General features: G+C 37.1%; 2 protein-coding genes across 2 annotated transcripts in view; both read right to left on the bottom strand.

Annotated features, from left to right (window-relative positions):
* Positions 1-11552, bottom strand: part of LOC149661442 (uncharacterized) — a 41478-nt gene extending 29926 nt beyond the window's left edge. Inside the window, exon 1 of the mRNA XM_089843866.1 lies at positions 10644-11552. Within this exon, the coding sequence (XP_089699992.1) occupies positions 10644-10719 (76 nt within the window). The 5' untranslated portion in view covers positions 10720-11552. The remainder of the gene's footprint in view (positions 1-10643) is intronic.
* Positions 1-15033, bottom strand: part of LOC149661441 (uncharacterized) — a 237789-nt gene extending 222756 nt beyond the window's left edge. The window contains exon 1 of the transcript XR_016368912.1: positions 14510-15033. The gene's annotated coding sequence lies outside the window, so the exon portion shown is untranslated. The remainder of the gene's footprint in view (positions 1-14509) is intronic.
* Between the last annotated feature and the right edge of the window lie 5745 nt (positions 15034-20778).

Genomic DNA, 20778 nt, shown 5'->3' with positions numbered 1-20778 from the left:
CGATTATTAATTCTCCGGTTAGAAGTATTGGGTACTCGCGAACGGTTAAATGGCGTCGCGAAGTTAAGTCCTTTTCGGGCCCACGAGAATGAATTATTTTAGTTTCCCGCGCGTCCAGTCTTTTGCGTTAGACTGCCTATACTTTCGGGCACTCGCGAACGGTTAATTTAGCGTCGCGAAGTTAAGTCCTTTTGGGCCCACGAGAATGGATTATTGAAGTTTCTCGTCGCGCACCACGGTAGATCCGTGTTAAGTTATCCCGGGTAATTTTAAAGTTTTTCGGCCGGGCGAGAGAGTCTAACCCTCCAGCCTAACGGTCCGGTTGATAACTCTGATTTCTTTTGTGTGGGCCAGGCTTTTATCCCTTTTTGGTGACTTCAGGCGCACCAATAGTTTACTCGCAACGAATTCGACTTCAGCCAATCAAATGCATAATACAACTTAAAAAAAAACGTGTTGACTTAGGACAAGACACGTGCACGTGCACTAAGAGGTCAGGGCTTGGTCGAGAGATATTCTAAAGAGGGATTGAGGTCGAAAAATATTGAAGAATGGCAAGGCAGGTGCGTGACCTGGCCAGCGGGTCGTCCCCGACCTTACCATTGAAAAGCGTGAAGTGCATGCGGCCTGGTACCGAGCTCGCATACCACACGCTGGGTTTTAAAAAGTATTTTCTTTTTGGATGTTTTAGGGTATTTTTATAAGTGTTCTTGATTTGGCGGGAACTTGATTTTGGCGGGAATTATTTAAATTTGCTGATTTTGGCGGGAATTATTTAAATTATTAAAATTTGGCGTTACAAAATAATAGAATGCGCCGCTAGGGCTAGAGTTGATATAAGCGGCAGCTAGAGCCTGAGCTAGTCACTCTTGAACTGACAGTCTTGTATTAAACTTAGAAATAAAAAGAGTATTACCAGAGCCTTTCAAAACGTAACAGATTGAAATCCTTAAAGTAAAACCTCCAAAAATTCAGTAAAATTGTATTATATTTATCATATTCATCAAATCATGATCAAGAAATTGAATAACAATATCCGGGAAAGGGTTACGGGGTATTGAATAAAAAAAATTATATTGCTTCCTTTTTACAGTGGGTTCTATGGATTATTTTTGAGTCGAAAATGTTCAATAGCATTTTGCACCAAGGGTCACACTTAAATGTAAGTAAGACAATGCTAATTTAATTAAGGAGTCACAAGTAAAACACTAATCATGACTCGTAACGGCATCCCTTAAGGCAAAATGTCACAGAACATTTTCGACTTATAATCGGGCATTGAATCCACTGTACATGTATACACCTCGTACATAAAACCCTTGTTTTGCTTGATATCTTTCTATTCACCGCATTTATGACTTTGCGGTAGAAATATATTTTCTTATTCTAGATTCGCTTTGTGCAATCCAAGGAAAGAAATCTCTAGCGGTTTAGTAAAACTTTGTCGAAGTTAAATACGATACCATTCGTGTCGTCTCGTCTCGTGAATCGTTCCTTCGTATATATTTGCCTTTAGTTCCTCTCGAACCGAAACAAAAAATTCAATATCTGGTACAGAATCGGCCGAGTCTTTATAATTCACTAAACCAAACCCGTACAAATAAACGTAAATGAGAATTTTCATTACAAAAGAGAATAATTTCATAGGCAACTTCACCCCGAATAAATATGTTTCCATTAAAGTCAATATAGCCCTGTAATATGGATTTAAAAACGATTAATAATTGACCGAAATACGAATTAAAATGAAGGGTTTCATAAATATATATTAAAACTAGTTTAATTATCTTCTCGATTTGTTTTGTTAATAAGTTCGGCTTCCTATGATTTGGAACTGAATACGGGCTTCGTAGAAAGCCTTGGTAGAAACTTATCTACAGGGACTCGTAGAGAAGGCGCAGATTTCTTTTTAGTTTTTATTAGTTATAAACGCTATAACAAATCTTTAAAATAAAGAATATTAATTAAACCAAAAAAAAAATAAATGTAAGACCACAGAGAAGCTAGATATATATACTCGTTGTTCGCGGTTGCGTTTTATTATAGTTTGGGTTTAAAGTGTAAATATCATCAAGGTATATTACCCAGACATCCACCCAAGGGAGAGAGAGAGAATACGTAACCTTATCTGAAGGTTTCACGCCAGGAGAGCGTAAAAACTCGACGTAATAAAGATACGACACTGTAAATATAAATTTATATTTTCCTTTTTGTTTCTTTTTTCTATTCTAAGTAGACAAATTTTACCATAAGAACATTCAACTTCGAGTACCTAATTGCGAATTTTCTTATGTGTTTTACAATAAGCCTTTGTTATGCTAGAAAAGTCGATAAAATGAAAATATTCCAATGAAGAGAAAAATAATTACAGTTCCATAAGTCATCATTCAAACAAATATGAGCGTCAAAACGTCCTCATGGAATATATTTGTCTACGAGTGGAGTCTCGTGTCGGATGCCAGGGTTATATAACGCGATCTATGGCGCCCAGCTCGCCTTCTAGTACCCGACATAAGGCAAACACTTTTCCATTAGAGTCTATTACTGACGTAGAAGAGGGCTCGGAAAGAAGGGAAAGACGTGAAGGCGGTCTATGAGAAATCCCAAAAGTAATAAGGGAAAAGGTATATAGCATTATACGACGTAAAAAAGTAAAAACGTAAATCTGGCGCCTTTTAAGGAGCGGGATAACCAAGGCCTAGGCGCTAGTGGTTTATTTTATTAGTTCCTTGTTACGCCAGCCAACCAGCTTCGTCCAATACAATCCCACATCACCCCTAAAAATAAGGACCTTTTTTCTGAAGCAAAACCAGCGATTATGACAGCGGTGACTATGTTAAACTTTAGCGAGGTTCAAATACGTCCATGTATTGTGTGTTGTTGGAAAAATGGCAATTTCTTTTATAACCACCTTCGTGGACTTTCGCGAGTCTGTAAAAATGTCAAATTTCTTTGATATCAACTTGGACCAAAATTATTTAACTTATGGGATTATTTTTACTTAAGAAGCTTTATATAAAATGTACGAACATAATCACACGTTCGGCAGCTGGAAAAGCGTACGGTGGAATAACTGTTGCTAAAAAGGTAAAGCCGCCATAGTGTTAGGAGAAGGTAATGGAAGAAAATCTACCACTGGGAGAAACTAGAGAAAGGAGGTTGGAACATTCCGCGACCTCGTAAAACGGGGGGAAACCTTGTTAGAAACACGGGGACCTTGTTGGAATTAGGAAGTCTCTTTCACTTAGGACGATATAAACCTTTATAGTCCTCATTGAGAACGTACTAAAGTCACTTCCGATTTTTACGTCGTTAAACCTTACGACGAAAAGGTGTTAGAGACAAACGACCCAGGGACAAAAGCAACGACAAACCATCACTCCCTCCCACCCTTTATCTCATCCCACGTGGTAAAGGTAAACGTGTTGAAGACGAGGTAGGTTGAGGCGCGTACCGGCTGAATTATCACCGGTAGGCCATCGCTCTCCTCAGAGTAATTTGAATATTTCGAGTTCCTTTCTTCGCGGTTAGTTACGTCGTTTATTTATCTCCGCGTTAGGAGAGCGCTAAAATCCGCGAATAACCAATGAGAGAAGTTACTCATTTCTAGTCTTTTATCTCTCAGTACAACGAGCTTTGAACTTATTTACATATTTGATTTCTACCGCTTTCATTATTAAATACGAGATTCATTTTACAGGCTCGAATCTAACTCAGATTGTTACGGAGAGAGATATTGATTCGGAAAATGGTGAAAAAAAATGTAACATAACCGTGAAATAACCAAGCCGTGGAATTAAATTTCAGAAAAAATTATTGGATGTTTTTGAAAAGAGGTAACGTTTTCAAAAGTCATAGCACAGACTCTGAAGTTATTAAGTTTTCTTACTTTCTCAGCGATTTATTCTGGCTGTTTTCCGTCAAAAACGTTTCACTCTTTTTTTACTGCTCCTAAGATAGACGATTTTGAGATTTCTTAATTCGCAAACAAAACCGTAGACAAATATACTATCTTTGTTTCTTTGTTTGTCTACTTAAGTAAATTTTTTCGTCTATATTATATACAGTATGTTCGAACATAAATAATCAAGAAATTAATTTTCCTTAACGGAACTTGGAATCCTCCTCCGTCAAAATCTTACCATGCTAGAAAATTTAGACAGTATCTTTTCTAAATAATTTAAAACATTTTTAAACATCAGTTCCAAATTTAATGCAATTACGGGAAAGGGATGAATAATATATAGGGATCAAAATTCTTCAGGGACGTTCAGTTCGACGGTGTCATTTCCTTTTCTCTAAGCTCTAGTTATAGTACAAAGATCTTGTCATACCAACGAAAGAATTCGTGTCTTCGAGGACATAGAAAGACGCGTCATCTCGGGAATTATATCATAGAGAATTTCTATAGAGTCGATCCGATGAACGAACGAACGAAACTCATTTTTATCCAGAGAACTTTTCTTCAGGCTTCTTTTCTTTTGGGGGACAGTGATCCCGAAACGTGATATACTCCAAGACACCGACACTGAACTAAGGGGATATTCCATTGTTCGAGGACAAATTACGCGATAGGTATTATAGAAGATTGTAGAGGTGAATAGCTGATAGAGAAAGCGTGATAGAGAATATTCTCTGTAATGCATCTCCCTGTTCGCGACTTTAATCAGCTTGGCACTCACTCGGAACCAAAATATACATATACTCTCTCTCTCTCTCTCTCTCTCTCTCTCTCTCTCTCTCTCTCTCTCTCTCTCTCTCTCTCTCTCTCTCTCTCTCTCGAATCTTATGTAATAAACGCCCAACAAGCGCACTCTCTTTTATTCTTAACCCTAGGGTTGAAAACAGAAGTCGGAAATCTGCCTGATGCCTTAGTGTCTAAAGGGAAGGAACGCCCGGCAGGCACGAGAATATTTATCAAGTCAGGCGCTAGAATTTGTCCTCAATAAAATTTCGCCAGTCAGTCTGGATGGACGCCTAACATTCCTTACTAAGAATGCCGAAATTTCTCGCCGCAAGAGAGCATTTTATTTCAAACCCTTTACACTTCTGTGATAACCTAGCTCTATCTTCAAGTTTCTCATTCGCAATCGAGAGGGCTGAAACCTTGGTTTGAAATGCTCCAATTCGAACATTTAAATGTGCTAGAATAGATAATTATGGGTAGGGATACTAGTAATAAATCCGAGTAGGTTACAGTTCGCTTCATTTGGGATAATTCTTCATCTCTAGGCATCTACAACCTACGTCATCCTAACGTACAAGACAGAACATCGCACGCGTCTCAGTTTCTGACAATGACAGTCCTGTCACTCAAAAACAAACCCCCATTCTTTACACTTTTAAATCTTTAAATAACGTTGCGAATAAGATGGAGTGCAGTGAAATTGGGGAGATACAATTTTCTCTGCAAGATTGAATTACTGTATGACAGATGAATCCCAGTTTCACTCTCGTACAAAACTTATAATAGTGTCAAGAAAAGATTAGTTATGTACCCAGCGAGTTTAGTTTACCTCCAGAGTAAAAATCGAATGGCGTTTCTTATCGCTCAAATTATTACTAACTTTAGTCGATCCCAAAAGTTCTCCACGGCACGATAAAATGGAGTAACCTGAAATTATAAACCTCGTTTTTACAACGAGTTCGAAGATAGTTCAGTTCGACGGGGTGTAAGTTGTGTTCTATATTTTCAAGTCGAATTCAAGTAAATTATTAGCGCGATAACCGAAATATTTTGTAGTAGAGAGGACATTTCTAACTATCAAAATTATCACTCAACGATCTTAAAATTAAGATTTAGTGAGAAATGCTTAAGTTAACTGTGGCATTAAATTACTCGCCTAACTTCGGGTCAGTTTACTTTGGGTTCCGCGTTACTGCCAAGTAATTTGGGCTTCGTACGCAGTAAAGTAGCTAGAAAGGGGAATGAAAATTCGTTCAATATTATATTTTTGACACGCCGGTCGTGTGAGGGAGCGAGCCAGGACCGCCTCAAAAGTTTAGGGAATGATGGCTTCGGGCTTCGCGCTGTTATAAAGCTAGCTTTTTATGAAATTGACTTTTCGGTATCGCCGTTCAAATATTTACTTAAAGTCTTTAGACCAGAAATATGCGGAAACCCAAAGGAGGGCCGCCAAGATATTTTCCAGCAAGAGCAAAACCCGAATGAGGCTTTTTAATATATTCTACCAAGCCAATTTACAAACGCCGCGATCTAAGTTCTTTGATCTAATGCTTAAATTTCTTTGAAATTTAAGGAAATTCGATGTAACTCTTTCGGTTCGGATAAGACAGAGAGACCGGAATCTCTTTTCATTGCCCAAAAAACAATTTTAAAATTCATATAGGGAGAAATATTAGAGAATGTGACAAAAGAGATCTCGGGAAAAAACCCCTAGGCAGCCATCATTTTCGAACAGAACTAACAAAACATTTTCTTAAAGCTCTGATTCAAAAACGCGGGCCTTTTCCAAAAAAGTTCAAGGGCTATTCTAAGAAAATGAAAAGAACTTTAAAGGTTCCTTGAATAAAAGTTGGTTGAAACGTTAATCGTCGAAGACTGCATGGTTACTCGCGTACTTAACTGCAATTGATCAAGTGGAACCACTAAAAGATAAAAACCAAAATTGATTAAAATGAAGAGTTGCTGTACCTAATATGCAAAAGTCACGCGCATTTGATTATTTCTGGATAATTAATTAAAACTGAAATGTTTCGGGAAATTTTCAAATTCATCCTAGATGTTGGCATTTCTCTTAGCAAAAATGCACCGAGGGAAATACATTTCTACAGGCGCTATGGGTAAAATGCATTAGCATCGTGCGCCTATTTGCTGCCTTCTCCTAAATTCCCTAATATTAGCGAGACAATATTTTTTCTAAAATAAAATTTTATTTTTAGCAGATCCTCAAGTATTTCGCCATAAACATTGTGTTAAGTCATCGAACGAATTCTTAAAGTCTGTTGCTGTTAATAAAATTCTTGAAAATTCCCCAACCATCCTATTTTCAAAAACGTGAAGTTATGTACCTACTCAAATTGGAGAGGCGAAAGAAGCTAAAAAATAAAATCAGAATCTGGTGGCATCCAAGAATATATATCCAATTCACACATACACACAAAAAAGCCAGGCGGAATTGAAAAAGGAATTTTAGCTCTTCATCCCACGGGCCACACCACTTCCGATTTGAGATTATTCGTTATTCAGAAGTTCCCGCGCAATTTACTAAAAACGCCTGCAGGTTTTTTGACAAAAAGGAAAAATGATAGAAAAGGATCAAAAAGAACCTTTTACGATTTATCCCTCGCCTATTCCACTTCTGCCGGAAGAGAATATTTTAATCATGACAAGAAATCGGGATAGAAAAAAAACGGTAAATAGCACCACTCCCCTTGAAAAAAAGAGCACCAGAGATATAAATGGATATATTATCCACCTCAGACTTCTTATAAACGTAACGTACTGTAATCATCAAGGGGTAAAAGTTGAACTAAAGCTGAATGAATAATTCAATCACAAACGGAATGAAAAAGGACGTTATATGTATATATATATATATATATATATATATATATATATGCATTATCAATTTCAATCGACAAAAGTAACCGTGGCTGCCTATTGCAAAGGCTTAATGCCCCTAGAACGTTTCAAGGGAATAGGACCCAAGCTACGGTCACAAACAACAAAAAAGTAGCCTAGAATTCAATATGTGTTACTCTAGAACCAAAAGTAAATAAAATAGAAATATTACTGTTTGTTTTTATATAATGCGCATAGACTACCATAAATTAACTCGCGCAATTTTAGTCTATCCCACAATTCGGTGCGACAAAAATCGAGAGAGCGTAACGTTTAGGCATGGACTGCTCTCTGACAAACCAAACACAAATTTCGCCGTAAAAGGCAAATAAGTTGATAAATTCTTAAGCTATTAAGTCCAATATTATACAATTGACGTGTATATTAATAACAAAGAGGCTTGCCATAATGTAGGGGGAACCTACTTCTGCCAGAATCCTAAGGATGGTTTTTTTACAGGAGCTTCTTTACAATACTAACGGAGAGAGGGAGTGATATACTTGATTTGATTGGTTCATTGTATATTCACGGAACAGTGATGGAATAAGAGATGGTAGTGGTTGGTGTGCCAAAAGAAGAAGAAAACGGGATCACTCTAGCGGGAGATGGATGGCTTTGATCAAGGCGAGTCTACGGAAGTGGCTTCGGTTACTACCAGTATTGCTTCACTCGGCACCGAGCGACCGACCGCGCGCCAATTTAGAAACTTTTAACGCGCGACTTGAGCCCTATTTAGATGATGCACTCCTTTACGCGCTTTCGCCATAGCACCCTTTTCGCATTAAGAAAAGTTAGTAAACGAGGAGACGAGGGAAATCAATAAGGGTCATGGGAAGGCGCTAACTGAACCCTATTAAGGGCTCGCGCACCAGAGCATCGCTTAATGTTCTCAAAGGCCTACTTATCACCGCCCGGTCTACACTATATACTTTATAAGGAAACCTTTTAAACTTAAAACTTAATTCTTGATTTTAACGCGGATTCTTAATAGAGGGGAGTTGCTAGGAACAGAAATTTCTAATCGACATTGAAAATTATTCATGGTATGTACCCATATAGTTTCTTAAGTATACTTGGAAAGCTGTTTAACATAAAGCTATTACTTTAAATACATTATCTCCATCTTGTTTACGGATGAAGAAACAAAACCTTTAACGGACGATTTGCGTTCCGGGTTAAAGTTCGAAGAAAATTTCAACTCTCGTTTATCTTAAAATAAGCATTTTAATAATGAAGCCGTACGAAAGGGTTTCGAGCCACTCGGTTAACTCTGGTTAGGTTACTGCAAAACCAAAGTTGCTGTATTAAGAGGAATTTCGCCTTTGATCCAAGTACCTTCGTTAAATTGGCTAAAATCGAAGGAGAAAGACAGACGTTTTAACTAGTCCTACCTAAACGGGGGCGCAGAAGGTTACCTTTAGATCGAGATTTCCGAGCAGGGATAACCAAAAAGGATTGCCTCATTAGAGAGAAAAGGATTTGCAAGGGCCAAAGCTATCATGAAAAGGTATGTGGAGAAGAAGGGTTCTTCCTTCTCAAATTGAGGATCGCTTAATATTTTCTAGCCCTGGCTTTTCGGCGCACCTGTTTCATTACCAGATAATACTCAAAAATACCATCGATCTGTCTTTCCATTTCACACTTTTAAAATGGGCCTCGTTTAGGCCTAGTTCGAAGAGAGATAAATTTGTTTTATCTTTTAACGAGAGAGAGAAAGAGAGAAAGCGAGAGAAAGAGAGAGAATGTGCCGCTTTGAAAATCTCTATTCTTAATCCTACCCATCATAATTTTCTTTTTTCATTCCTAGAACTAAGACTTGGCAAATTTCTGCTAACATAAACCCTTTTTTCCGGACTGATTAATCGCCAATGTATTAGGCATTACAACCCCACTTCTTTATTCTGAAATAATAGAACGGAGGAGAGGGAAGCCATAAATAAAAATTTGAACGCTTCGTAAACTTTCAACATCAAGGATGCTAATAATTATTTCATGAATATTGTACAAGTAAGAGTAGCTATTATTCATTTTTCTTTAGGACAAAAATTAATAATTGCGTGTTTACAATTTGAATCGTTAGTTGTCGAATTTAATACCTAATCATTAAGATTAGACATAATTTAATTTTCTTTATTTTAGGATTAGAACCGTTTTCCTCTAAAATGAAAAAAATTAATTTTGTTTTTCGACCGTGCTGGGTTTTGATCTAAGCAAGCTGTTTACGAAAATGCCTTTTACAAATAAATTTTCTCCAAAAATTACTACATATATTCTTGGTATATTGTAAACAATTCACGTATGAAATTCGCATACGTAACAGGGTACCCTTTCTTACCAAATGATGCTTTGTTCACTTCACCCTTGAAAGAATGGGAAATTGAGCCTGATGGAGTAAATCTAGCCAAAACTTAATGATCCCTTCAGATTTCTTTTTTTTTAACCTGTACCGTTGAAGCATTTCGCTCATTAAATTCACTCGCCACTCCTCAGAAAAGGTCGTTTGCCCCCGGTGCAAGGGTTTTCCAGGGGGCAAAACTAGGGCCCAGTTATGGGTACTTTTATACTCGAAAAGCTAGGAGTAATTACCGCCTTTACGTGAGCACTTGGAAATGTTCGTGGGGTGAATCAAGAGCTAGGAAACCGATAGTAAATTTTTAACCAAAGTCAGAGGGGCCAATTTGGAAATTGAATGGGGGAGAGAACGATGTATTGAAAGATGGGTGGGGAGCGATGAAAATTATTAATTTCGCGTTTCCTTTGCGTAGATATTATATTTCATCTTAATACGAGGCTATATCCTTATTAAAAGCTTAGCTTTATTACGACGTAGAAAGAGTTGGTGAAGCATGCCCGTTAAAAAGTCGTAAATTTTCCGTACATCCGTGATTATAAGGAACAATTTAGCAAAAAATTTTCGAAGGTGAATAAAATCTAACAAAATCCGATCGCGTTATAAACATGTCTCATAATGGGTAACTTCTTACAATTCAATTTCTCCATCTGTTCAATGTTTGAAATAATTCAAATTCAAGTAATTTAAGGTTTGAACGGTACTAACCTTCGACAAAAAGGGCCGTCCAGACACAATAAATCCACCACCTCCACATAGTGGGGTCCGATATTCGTTTCCTCATAGCCAAACGGAAGTCATTTCGTCATAGATTTCATATTATAAAATTATGAATTTAATTCCCTTCTAATGAGGTCTATTTTCCAAACAGACAATAAGCGAGGATCGTCCGGAGCCAATTCGCGATAAAGCAACCGACACAATGAATTTCCAAACTATGTACCGTGACCGAATATTTGTGGAAGATCAGTTAGGTTTAGGATATAACATTCTCTTTGATTCTATTAGGGACTTGTGACGACTTTAGTGGTAAAACCGTCATATTCCTTCAGTGTTCTTATACTAGTTCCTAAATTCTATAAGGAATGTAAGAGAGAAAAAGAAGTGACACGTTCCGAGATGAACGAAGGAACGATTATTTTTTTCTCGCGTTGGAGCGAACTTCTGGGAAAGAACTTTTTATTTTTTTTTTCGAGAAGGTTAGAGAAATCCCTTCTCTTTTTCTGCTGGACGTTTTTCAGGGGGATCTATCTCGGAGTCTAGGAAAAAAGAAGTTCGTTTCTTTCACTAGGTTTATTTTTTATCGCATGCTTTTTAGGCTAAAAGTTTTGCGCCACGAGAGACGGAATTGAAGCGTCCGTGCGTGTTGATAACACTGGTATATCTGGCAGAAGCGTAAGAGAGAAAACGTCCAAGGAAGTTGTTCTCTCTTCCTTAACGGGAGGGATATCTCGGTCCGCGCCGTTTTAAGGAAACGAAGATAGAAAACTATCGCGCGTTACTTTTCAAAGAGAACCCCTAGCTTTTTGCGAGTTAACTCTGGGGTCCCGGTTGAATGTGCGGCCCGCTTACAGCCTCTCTGGCAATATATAGAGAGGAGAGGCAGGGAATGAGAGAGAGAGAGAGATCTTACTACAAACCTCCCGACGACTACCTTCCGCAAGCGATCAATGGCCCACGCCTCCACTCGAAACCTTTTTGCTACTCGAGCGCCGTAGCGAGAAACTAGGAAGCGATGACCAACTTTTAGCTACCATACGCGCTCTGGCGGCTTGTCCATCGAACTAAATACACTTTGCGACTAATAAGGATAAGCGTTAAGGATGTCGGACTACAAATGACCGACCGGAAGTACTCGGAGGATTATCGTTCGTTACAGGAGAGAATTTGGGTCGAGAGTCAAAGAGGAAATTATCAACGGTGGAATATCTTGCTAGAAATAAGTAAAACAAGTCAACCTTCTATCAGCCTATCTGCTTGGCAGGGAACATCTGAAAACGCTTACACGGAAGTTTCTCATAAGATATAATACCTTAATCCAACGTGAAATTTGAGATAACTCATCCTCTATTCGTGACGCTGAGGTCTACGATGTACATGACCATGGTCGTTTCAAATGACTAGTTTCAAGAGAAGAGTTAATTATTGAAACTGAATTTATGCGCTTAATACCTTAGAGTTAGAAACTAAATTAGCAGATTTCGAATTTTGCTTTAGAAAATATACAGCAATGAATCTTTTCTTGCACCTTATCAGACTTCTGTAACTTAATATTTTTTTAAACTCATTTATCTCAGAACAAAACGAGAGATAAGTTAACAATATCATAAAATAAAACGACCTTAAAGCATAATTATTTAACTTTAACTAAAGGTCGTGTATCTTATAGTTTGGCGGAAATAAAGCAGACATATACAAAACGTGCAACCGTATTGTCCTCAATGTAACACGATTATCCAATTAAATGGAATGAGACGACCTTAGGTTACGTTTACGTCTCGAGTTAATCCCATCTAGGAAAGATACGTCGCTCTTTCGACGCATAAAATAGCCTAAGAAGCCTGGCAATAGACCTTACTGTGACTTAGAACTGTTCCCGTTTTGTTACTGCATGTCCACAGTGGCGGTAATTCACTGTCAAGAAAGTTATAACCATCCACCACCACCCCCAAACAAACACAACACCCAAGTCCAAGATATAAAAGCGGTAGGAGAGAGGCTCTATTTTGGGTAAAAGGTTGTTGTACGACAGTACACGGGGGTTTCGGACATCTTTCATACTAAGCACGTAACGAATGTTTCTCTTATGCAAAGCCAGCAATAAGTAAATGTTCTTTTTCATGTGTCAGATATATTTCGCCCCTGTTTTTTTATCAGTTGTGGTGCGGTGCTTTGACCAAAAATTGGGTTTTGGGGTCTCTCTCGATATATTCGAAGATACGAAGCTCACTATTTGACGTATTAATAGCATCACGTGACCTCAATATCTAATAAAAGTCATAGAAGATATTAACATAAGGTCTGATACATCGTTCTTATGGCGCGTGCAAATTTGATCTATACAGGGAAGCCTTTGATCTATACAGGGAAGCCTTTGTTAGATATCAAGCGAATGATATAACTGGCATCAAAATTTCAGCCACACTTCGAGAAATGATCTTTAAATGGTTACACAGCAAAGAAATAGTTGAGGAAGGCTTTGGAGTCTGAGAGAATTCAGGAGAAGGAGACGGTAGTAGAAGAAAAATATCAAATTCACCCGTGATGTGTGTATTTTTTTGCGGGAAAGAGGGTTGTATACACAGAGGCGAGGGAGAAGCGTAAAAAGAGTGTCAAGAACTCTGTCTTTTTAGAGACAGGAAGTCGATAACGGAAATTCATTCCATATTCTCCTCTCCCAACTATAGCTGCCCCGCGTGGTCATAAAAGGCTAAAGGGGCCAAGTGATATACAAAACTGCATTAGGGCCCGTCAAACAAATAAGGAAGAAATATTGTGTAACCTTTCCCTTGTATATATCTCCAAATACCTCTAGGTTATATTCGTGACACGCGAAGAGGTATTTTTCGTCAGATACACGTGTCTTGATTTTGTTTTTAATACGGGTAATCTTAATTTAACGATACTAAAAAAGTTGTAATGGCTTAACGAAATGCGTTAATAAATTTGAATTACAAATGCCCATTATGATAAATAAAAAATCTGAGATTCAAATTTCAATATTAAAATATCCTACAACAAGCAAGGGATGCGGCAAAAGAAAATTATTTTTCATCGCCCGCTTCGTAAGAGCGTCCCCTCTTTCTTACACAAAGTATCTGTTGCTTCCGTCGAGTGAATGGCCTGTCATTCGATAAAACAGTCTTTAATGGGGACTCTTTGATAAATTCGCGCTAGTTTTAAAAGACAGTGAAATTTATACGATGGGCCCCCTTAACTTTGACACTGACAAGCATAGAAATATCACGATGGAACAGAAGGGGCAATTAATTTTAGATGCAAAGATACTGACACTTGCAGGATTCTATTATATATTGAAATAACGCTAAAAGTACCAAGAATACAGTGCAGATGATGTACTATCAACAGCATAAACGATGCTAGTGTTCTCAACAGTAATTTGGGCTGAAAGGAACCATAAAGGGAGTCGTGATACTCAACTTTATGAATCTTTGATAGATTTGAAGCCGTTTCTCACGAGTGAGAAGCAAACCAAAATACTACAATATTTAATGGTTTTCCGTCAGAGTAAAAATTCAACAAACATTCCAGTCTCGCGAATATCTAAGTAATATATAATATCCTTTGCCTCGCGTATAACCCAGTACACAACGGGGATCATTACGATTATAACGACTTGGTTGCTTGACTGGGCAAACTAAGCGAACTAGACGTTAATGGCGTTTCTTCTGTTCGAGGTAACGACCCCAATATAACCCCGAAAATTAGTCTTACATTAAATCATTAGCAAGACAGGGTATGGTGAACACGAGAAGGTCGGGTGAAAAAGACCTTAACCAAACCAAACTCTTTCCCGGATTAAAAAAGGAAGCGAAAAGAAAATAATTACTTACCGGTATGGCGACCGGTGGCGCCAGATCCTCGTACGGTATGGGCCGGTGCTGTACTTTTGTAGAACCCTTGTTAGGAAAGCATCGACGTTATTGGAGCGTATGTACTTGATAGCAGAGGTAGTATTTTCGTAGAGTGAAGAAATTTTTTCCACGTTTACTACTGCCTTTCCAGAACCGGGATCGCAGGTTATAACCAGCTCCATCGCGAAAGAGTTCAGAGTGTCGAGGCGATCGACACCTATTCTAATGTTTCACATTTGTTCAGTCTTTCGTACTAATCTATTACACTTCCTTCGAGTTAACTTCTAAGTGTCATTCGTCGTCTATTTTTAAGCGTCTTGTCATTTCGAGTTTTTCTTGAGGTGTTGTACCCCTCGTTGTGGGTGAGTAGTTAGATAGATGGAGAGACATGAGGCGGCGGGTGATGAAATATCAGAAAGCGAAGAACCGCCCCTCAATTGCCAGACTTTCTTTCGAGAAGGGACCAAGGGTGGCGATGGCAAATCGACCCTCTTGCATTTGAGCCAAACCTCCAACTCGTTCATCTCTCTCGCTTCACTCTATCTTGGCAGAATTCAGCCTAAAAAAGAAACCAAAAAAAAAGAGAAAAGAAACGGATGAGAGAAATCCCTAGGCTTAGTCGAGAGTTCTAGAACGGTTCTACGAATAAACTCATATCCCCTGTGCACTCTACACGCTGGAGCTCTCTCATAGAAATTTCAATAACGACCGGGCCTTGGTCTTCTTAACTCCAGGTTCAAGGGTATTACCGTAGTAATGAAAATAAAAGAGATTTCTTTCACTTTCTTATAGCATAAGTAACATTAATCCCGATAAGTGTGCGATAGTTTCAACTCTTTCACCGCTCTTTCTTCCAAATTTCGGGCTACCGGAAGTTGATGTCAGTTCCCTGTGACGTAGAGGGTGAAAAGTAGTAAAGAACTGACGCTAAGCCTAGTTTGAAACTTTAAATTAAAGAGCACGACTAGAGCTCGCGCATAAACCAATCTCTTATATACATTTCGAAGGGCACACTAGACTTTTGCGTGAGCCGAGTACTTAAAATATTTCAAAAACTCTCATGTTGGTGAAATGTTAGCCGATTTTAAAGACGACTTTCCTTTTAACTTTAAACTTAAGCTTTTAACGCTCAAGTTCATTAACGTGAAATATGTCAAGAAGTAGTTTCACACTTACGACTATATATGACACTAATAAGCATAGCATTAAGAATGATTTTCTATTTTGAAAACCTTGACATGTCTTGTCTCGAGTCTTACCTGCTTCACCTATAATACAAGGCTAGTGTTATTTTCCTTAAGTGTTTTGAAGATTATTGAAAACTATATTAATATTTTCAAAACGGGACCGTGGACCTAAACCTCAGATTACAGGACTTCAAAGACGATTACTTGAAAGCATAAAAAGTTAAAAGGCGACTTTTTCTCCTTCAACACGAAGTAAATCTTTAAGCCCTACAATCCTATAATCGAAATAAGATTAAACCCACCTTATCCAAATATTCCATCCCATAAAGCAAATCTTTTCAGAATTTTTTTTCTCGGTACGATGTTAAGAAGAAGATGAAAAAAATTACATCTTATTCAAATAATGAAATTTTGATTAAACCTTTTTTCTTCAGAAGGTTTAAAATATTATTAATCTTTATATAGTGTTTTTCCTTCGAGTTATATTGAGAAAACTCAACGCTATATTAAGAGAATTATTAAAAACTATATATATAGTTGGAGGGACCTCCATTATTTGTTTAACTCCTTGAATAAACACTGGAAAAAATCAAATTTTAAACTTAGTCGAGTTACATTGCTGAAGATAGGGAAAGAAACGACGACTGTTTACTCTAGAAGAAGCTGAATTCGTATTCGTATAAGAAAATTTACGTTAACCCTAAACAAGAAGTTGAAAAGTAATTTTGAAAAAGGAATATAAAGAAAAGTGACAATAGACCTTTTATCCGGATTGATGTAGAATTGTGCCATCCTAACTAACAAACGACTAAAGTTTGTAATATGAAATATTTTAAATATTGGTATTTCAAAGAAATATTGATCTTAATTTAAAAGTCCTTGTGATCGAATTAATTTTAACTAAATCATTCTTCCAGGAAAATAATTATATTTAATAGCGGTAATAAATTTACTAGGGTTGAATTCTATCCTATTCGTTGTATTTTTAGCGTATTACGCGCAAGCCAACATGTTTAGTGTAAAGCGGTCATTTTTACACTTTGATAAATCGGTTTCGGTTAAAATAAAGTGAGAATTCCTTTTTTGAAACTATAAGTAAAGACCAAGGCTTAGTAAGAGTGAAATAAAAGTACGGAATAAAATGAAAATTTCCTTCAATGTAAATTTAAGCGTTCCCGGTAGAATTGACAAGCCTGGAAGCCAAAGATAAACCTTTAAGAGCGTAGTAGAAGATACGCTCAGTCCGTAGCTTGACTAAAAAGGGAAATTTTCGGCATAGAAGCTTTAAAAACCTGTTGCCAAAATGAAAAACAGGATGGATTTCCACGAGTTATAGTTTCGCGCGATCGATTCTTATGAAAAACCTTTGAGCCTATTTTCTAGAATCTACTTGAAGGCGTGAAGAACAGAGACCTTAGAAGTATCTGCAAGATACTGAAGTTATCCTTATATTAAATACCACGATTGGTTCTAAACAATTGCTTTCACATCGTGGGGATTATTTTGCGACGAACCCTAAGAGTCCAAGCATAACATTTCTTAAGGATTCTAGGTCCAGAAATGAAGGGGAAAAGGAAGGAAATGGTCTGTTTTATTCGAGCGCCTCTCATCCGAGAGCGAACCCGCGAGGACGTCCTTAAAGATGTTCATTCCTTTTTTTTTGGAAACCTATAAAACAAGCCAGTAATAAGCTTCCTCCGCGAAGGACAGATAAAAGGTGGGGTACATGTAACACGATGGGAAAAGAGTGTGTTCAGAGCTCAAAGAACTGAAAGAGAGAATCGAAAGCGCTTCCTTATAAGTCACAATATATTTAATGAGCAGTTAGGGAATGATCCTATACGAAGATGAAAGTTGTTTCAAGTGTCAATTTCCAAAAATAAAATTACTTAGTTCTTCTAGACTAAATTTAAAAAAGGCTCTTTATTGTAAGAAATATTTACTTGGATGGACATCAATTTTGAAACATATTTAATTATGAGGAATTCTTTACCAATACTTCCATTTAGAAACAGCGAATGATAATTTTTCGTAATAAATACGTATGTTAAGGTAAAACTATGTGGAAGAACCGTTGCAAACGAGAAAAGTAATTGCTGATGGTAGCATCCAGCACCAAGGAAAGAGGTAACGATAGAGATAGCTGGGAAGATGGAAAAGCTGCGCTCATTTACGAGGGATTTCTCGAGTGAGGTAGGGGGAGGTACGATCTAGTGCGTTCAGCCGTGTAGCACTCAGCGTGACCGTTGCAGAAGAAAAGCGGGATCGAGGAAAAAGATAGAAAAAGAACAAAAGGCGAGAGACAAGAACAGAACGCGTGTTCAACAAACTACTGGCTTCGATTTCTCCCCTCCCCTTTCCCTTTTCTTTAATCTCGAACTGGAAATCTGGCCATAAATTGCAAACTAAATCCGGAGAGACGAATACTTTGAGTGTACTTTTACCGAACCTATCTTTGTTTTGGGGCCAAATCATACAATCTATCTCCAGGACCTTTTCTTAGGTATTGAATTGAACTCTCTCGTGCGGAAAACACTAGCAAAACATCGTTTGTTAAGCCTAATTTGAAAAACTTTAAATTTATGCATAGCAAAGTTAACTAGTACTAATTTTTCACGAAAAGGAGATAGGGGATAGGATTGGGTTACGTTATTTTTGTTAATCCAGTAAAATATTAATAATAATTGATGTTTATGGAATAAACTACGATTTTTAACCATTTATCCATCTATTTTTTGTTATCGTCCAAAATAATATCACTTCCTAAGTGGGGTTGAATGCGGGGCAGAACTCATCTTCGAAGTGTTTTAAAAATTGTTTGAAAATTTGGAAACGGTACAAATACAGACCGCTAATGTAAAGTGTTTCTGTTATGAAATTTACTCTCGCTTTCGGAGATTCATAAAGTAGGTAACACATTTCATAATTAACCTCTTAAGCTGCATCTGGATAATTTAAACCTTTAATTAGCAACAAGCGAGTCCTAACTAAAAATTTGCATTTTAAATTTTAGATTCGTGGTTTCTAAATTTGCTCGAGCTGCGTAACGTAACGAGGATGAATAGTTTCTTTTTAGATTTTAAGCACGTATGATAACTAATGCACTTGGTCTAAAGTGGTAATTATACCTTCATTTTTGGTATGGTACTGAACAAATCTGATATCCCCGCGGTACGAAAGGTTTTAGATGGCGTATACCAGAGTTAGTAAAATATTAACTTTACGAAAATTCTGTTTGACCTACTTTAGGTCTAAAGATATTTTGTAAATGCATAAACCGTAAAGAATGATAAAGCAAACCATAGTTCCCTTTATACGTTAAGTATAAGTGAAATAATAGTAATATAAGTTTCTAAGAAAAGGACTGTTTGTTTTTTTCCAATCTTACAATAAATTTTGATGGCTTAAATAATAGTTGAAAAATAAACTTAGCAGCGTATTATTTTACTTATGGTGAAATAAATTTGGATAGAGAAAGCAAGAAAGCATTGCTTGGTTTTCTGTCATCATTTCTACAAATACAAAATGACGTTCGGTGTCTTTATAAAATGTGAAGAAATATATATATATTTTTTCCGGATACAAAAATTTGGGGCGAAAACAAGGAAAGACGAGACCGCCCGTCCCATCAGCGAAAATGGATGCCGAAAGAGAAATATTCACTATACCTCGTAACGCGTCGGTCTATATAACTCTAAAAGTAGATTAAAACGATGCAATCAAACTATATAAATTCAATAAGGTTTGAAATGGAGATGATTTACTCTATTGTTTGCTTGATTACTTAGTCGTCCTGATTGTTTTAACCCCAAGTATTAGGTATTATTGAAAATGGACGAGGTACGGCTATCATATACTGAAACACCAGAACTATAAGACTCAATTTCCAACAAAATTAGACCGTTAACGCGCGTAAATATAGAAAAAAATAATCATTAGGGAAAGATGATTGATGTTTAATTTGACAACTTCAATTTAATATTTTTCAGATATCGTGTATAAGTCCGTGGGAGAAGGACACCGAAATTCACTTAAGCAATCAGCATATTTTGCCCTGTCATATTTTTTTTAAATCGGCGTGCATTGCCTGCAACTCCAAAAAGATACCATAAAAAAATATGCCATCAACAAAAAAAATTCGGCTCACATTTTTTTTCTGTGCTCTTATACGAAACATTTTTCCGTAAATCCGCGAAGTCGAAGCACCGACGCGAATAAAACCCCAATATCGCACCACAAAATTTTTTTCGCCACCTATATACCTGTTACTCGAAATTTATTAATTGAAGTGAAATGTTCCAATGCGAGCCCTTATTTCTCGGCTCCTATGTAAGTTGCAAGGAAACGATAGCATTAAAATGTTTTCGCACATTGCACTTTTTTGACATTTGGTAAACCATATTTTCTAGAGAAGCCTGAACAGTCCCTGTTAAGTAACATGAAATGAAGGTCAACCATTTGGGTCATCAAGCCCTCCAGTCCATTCCTAACACCAATGTAATATCTTCTCAAAGTTTCCCTTCAATAATAGAATTTACTCCACAAACAAATTTCCTAAAATAGACTTTCTATTGTTTATAAGAAATGCAGAAATAGATATTTAGATAAACATAAGCAATAGTACTATGTTAAAATGTAGGTAATAAATATATAGTTAGAGATAAAAAAGTTCTTCAATTTCAGTACAGCGAAGCCGATTTTCTTTGGAAACCAACTTTATCTCGTAATAAAACATTGGCGAAATCCTTTCAAAAATAACGCGGAAAGCTAAGGAAAGCCCAAGCCTTGTAGTACATCGGGGTCCGCGAAACCCTTCTGGCATTAAAAGAGCCAGGACTTGAATTGAAAAGAGAAGAGGCAAAATCCTGTTTTATCTTTTCGTCGAGAACTTTTATTTTTGGAGATAAACGTGTGTAGAACGCGAGGAAAACGAAAACAACGAATTTCATGCACCAAGGGTAAGCTAACCTAACACCGATTATCTCGGTTTTTACTACTACCTATCCATGGTTTTTATCTAGTTTTGAAACCCATTTCAATGCAAAGGTCAATTGGTTTCCA

The sequence above is a fragment of the Phalangium opilio genome, unplaced genomic scaffold, assembly GCF_054372755.1.
Source record: "Phalangium opilio isolate 3A_F unplaced genomic scaffold, DU_Popi_V2 ptg000070l_1, whole genome shotgun sequence".
Classification (NCBI taxonomy): Eukaryota; Metazoa; Arthropoda; class Arachnida; order Opiliones; family Phalangiidae; genus Phalangium; species Phalangium opilio.
Note: the sequence above shows the minus strand (reverse complement) of the source record. Positions and strands in the feature narration are given on the sequence as shown.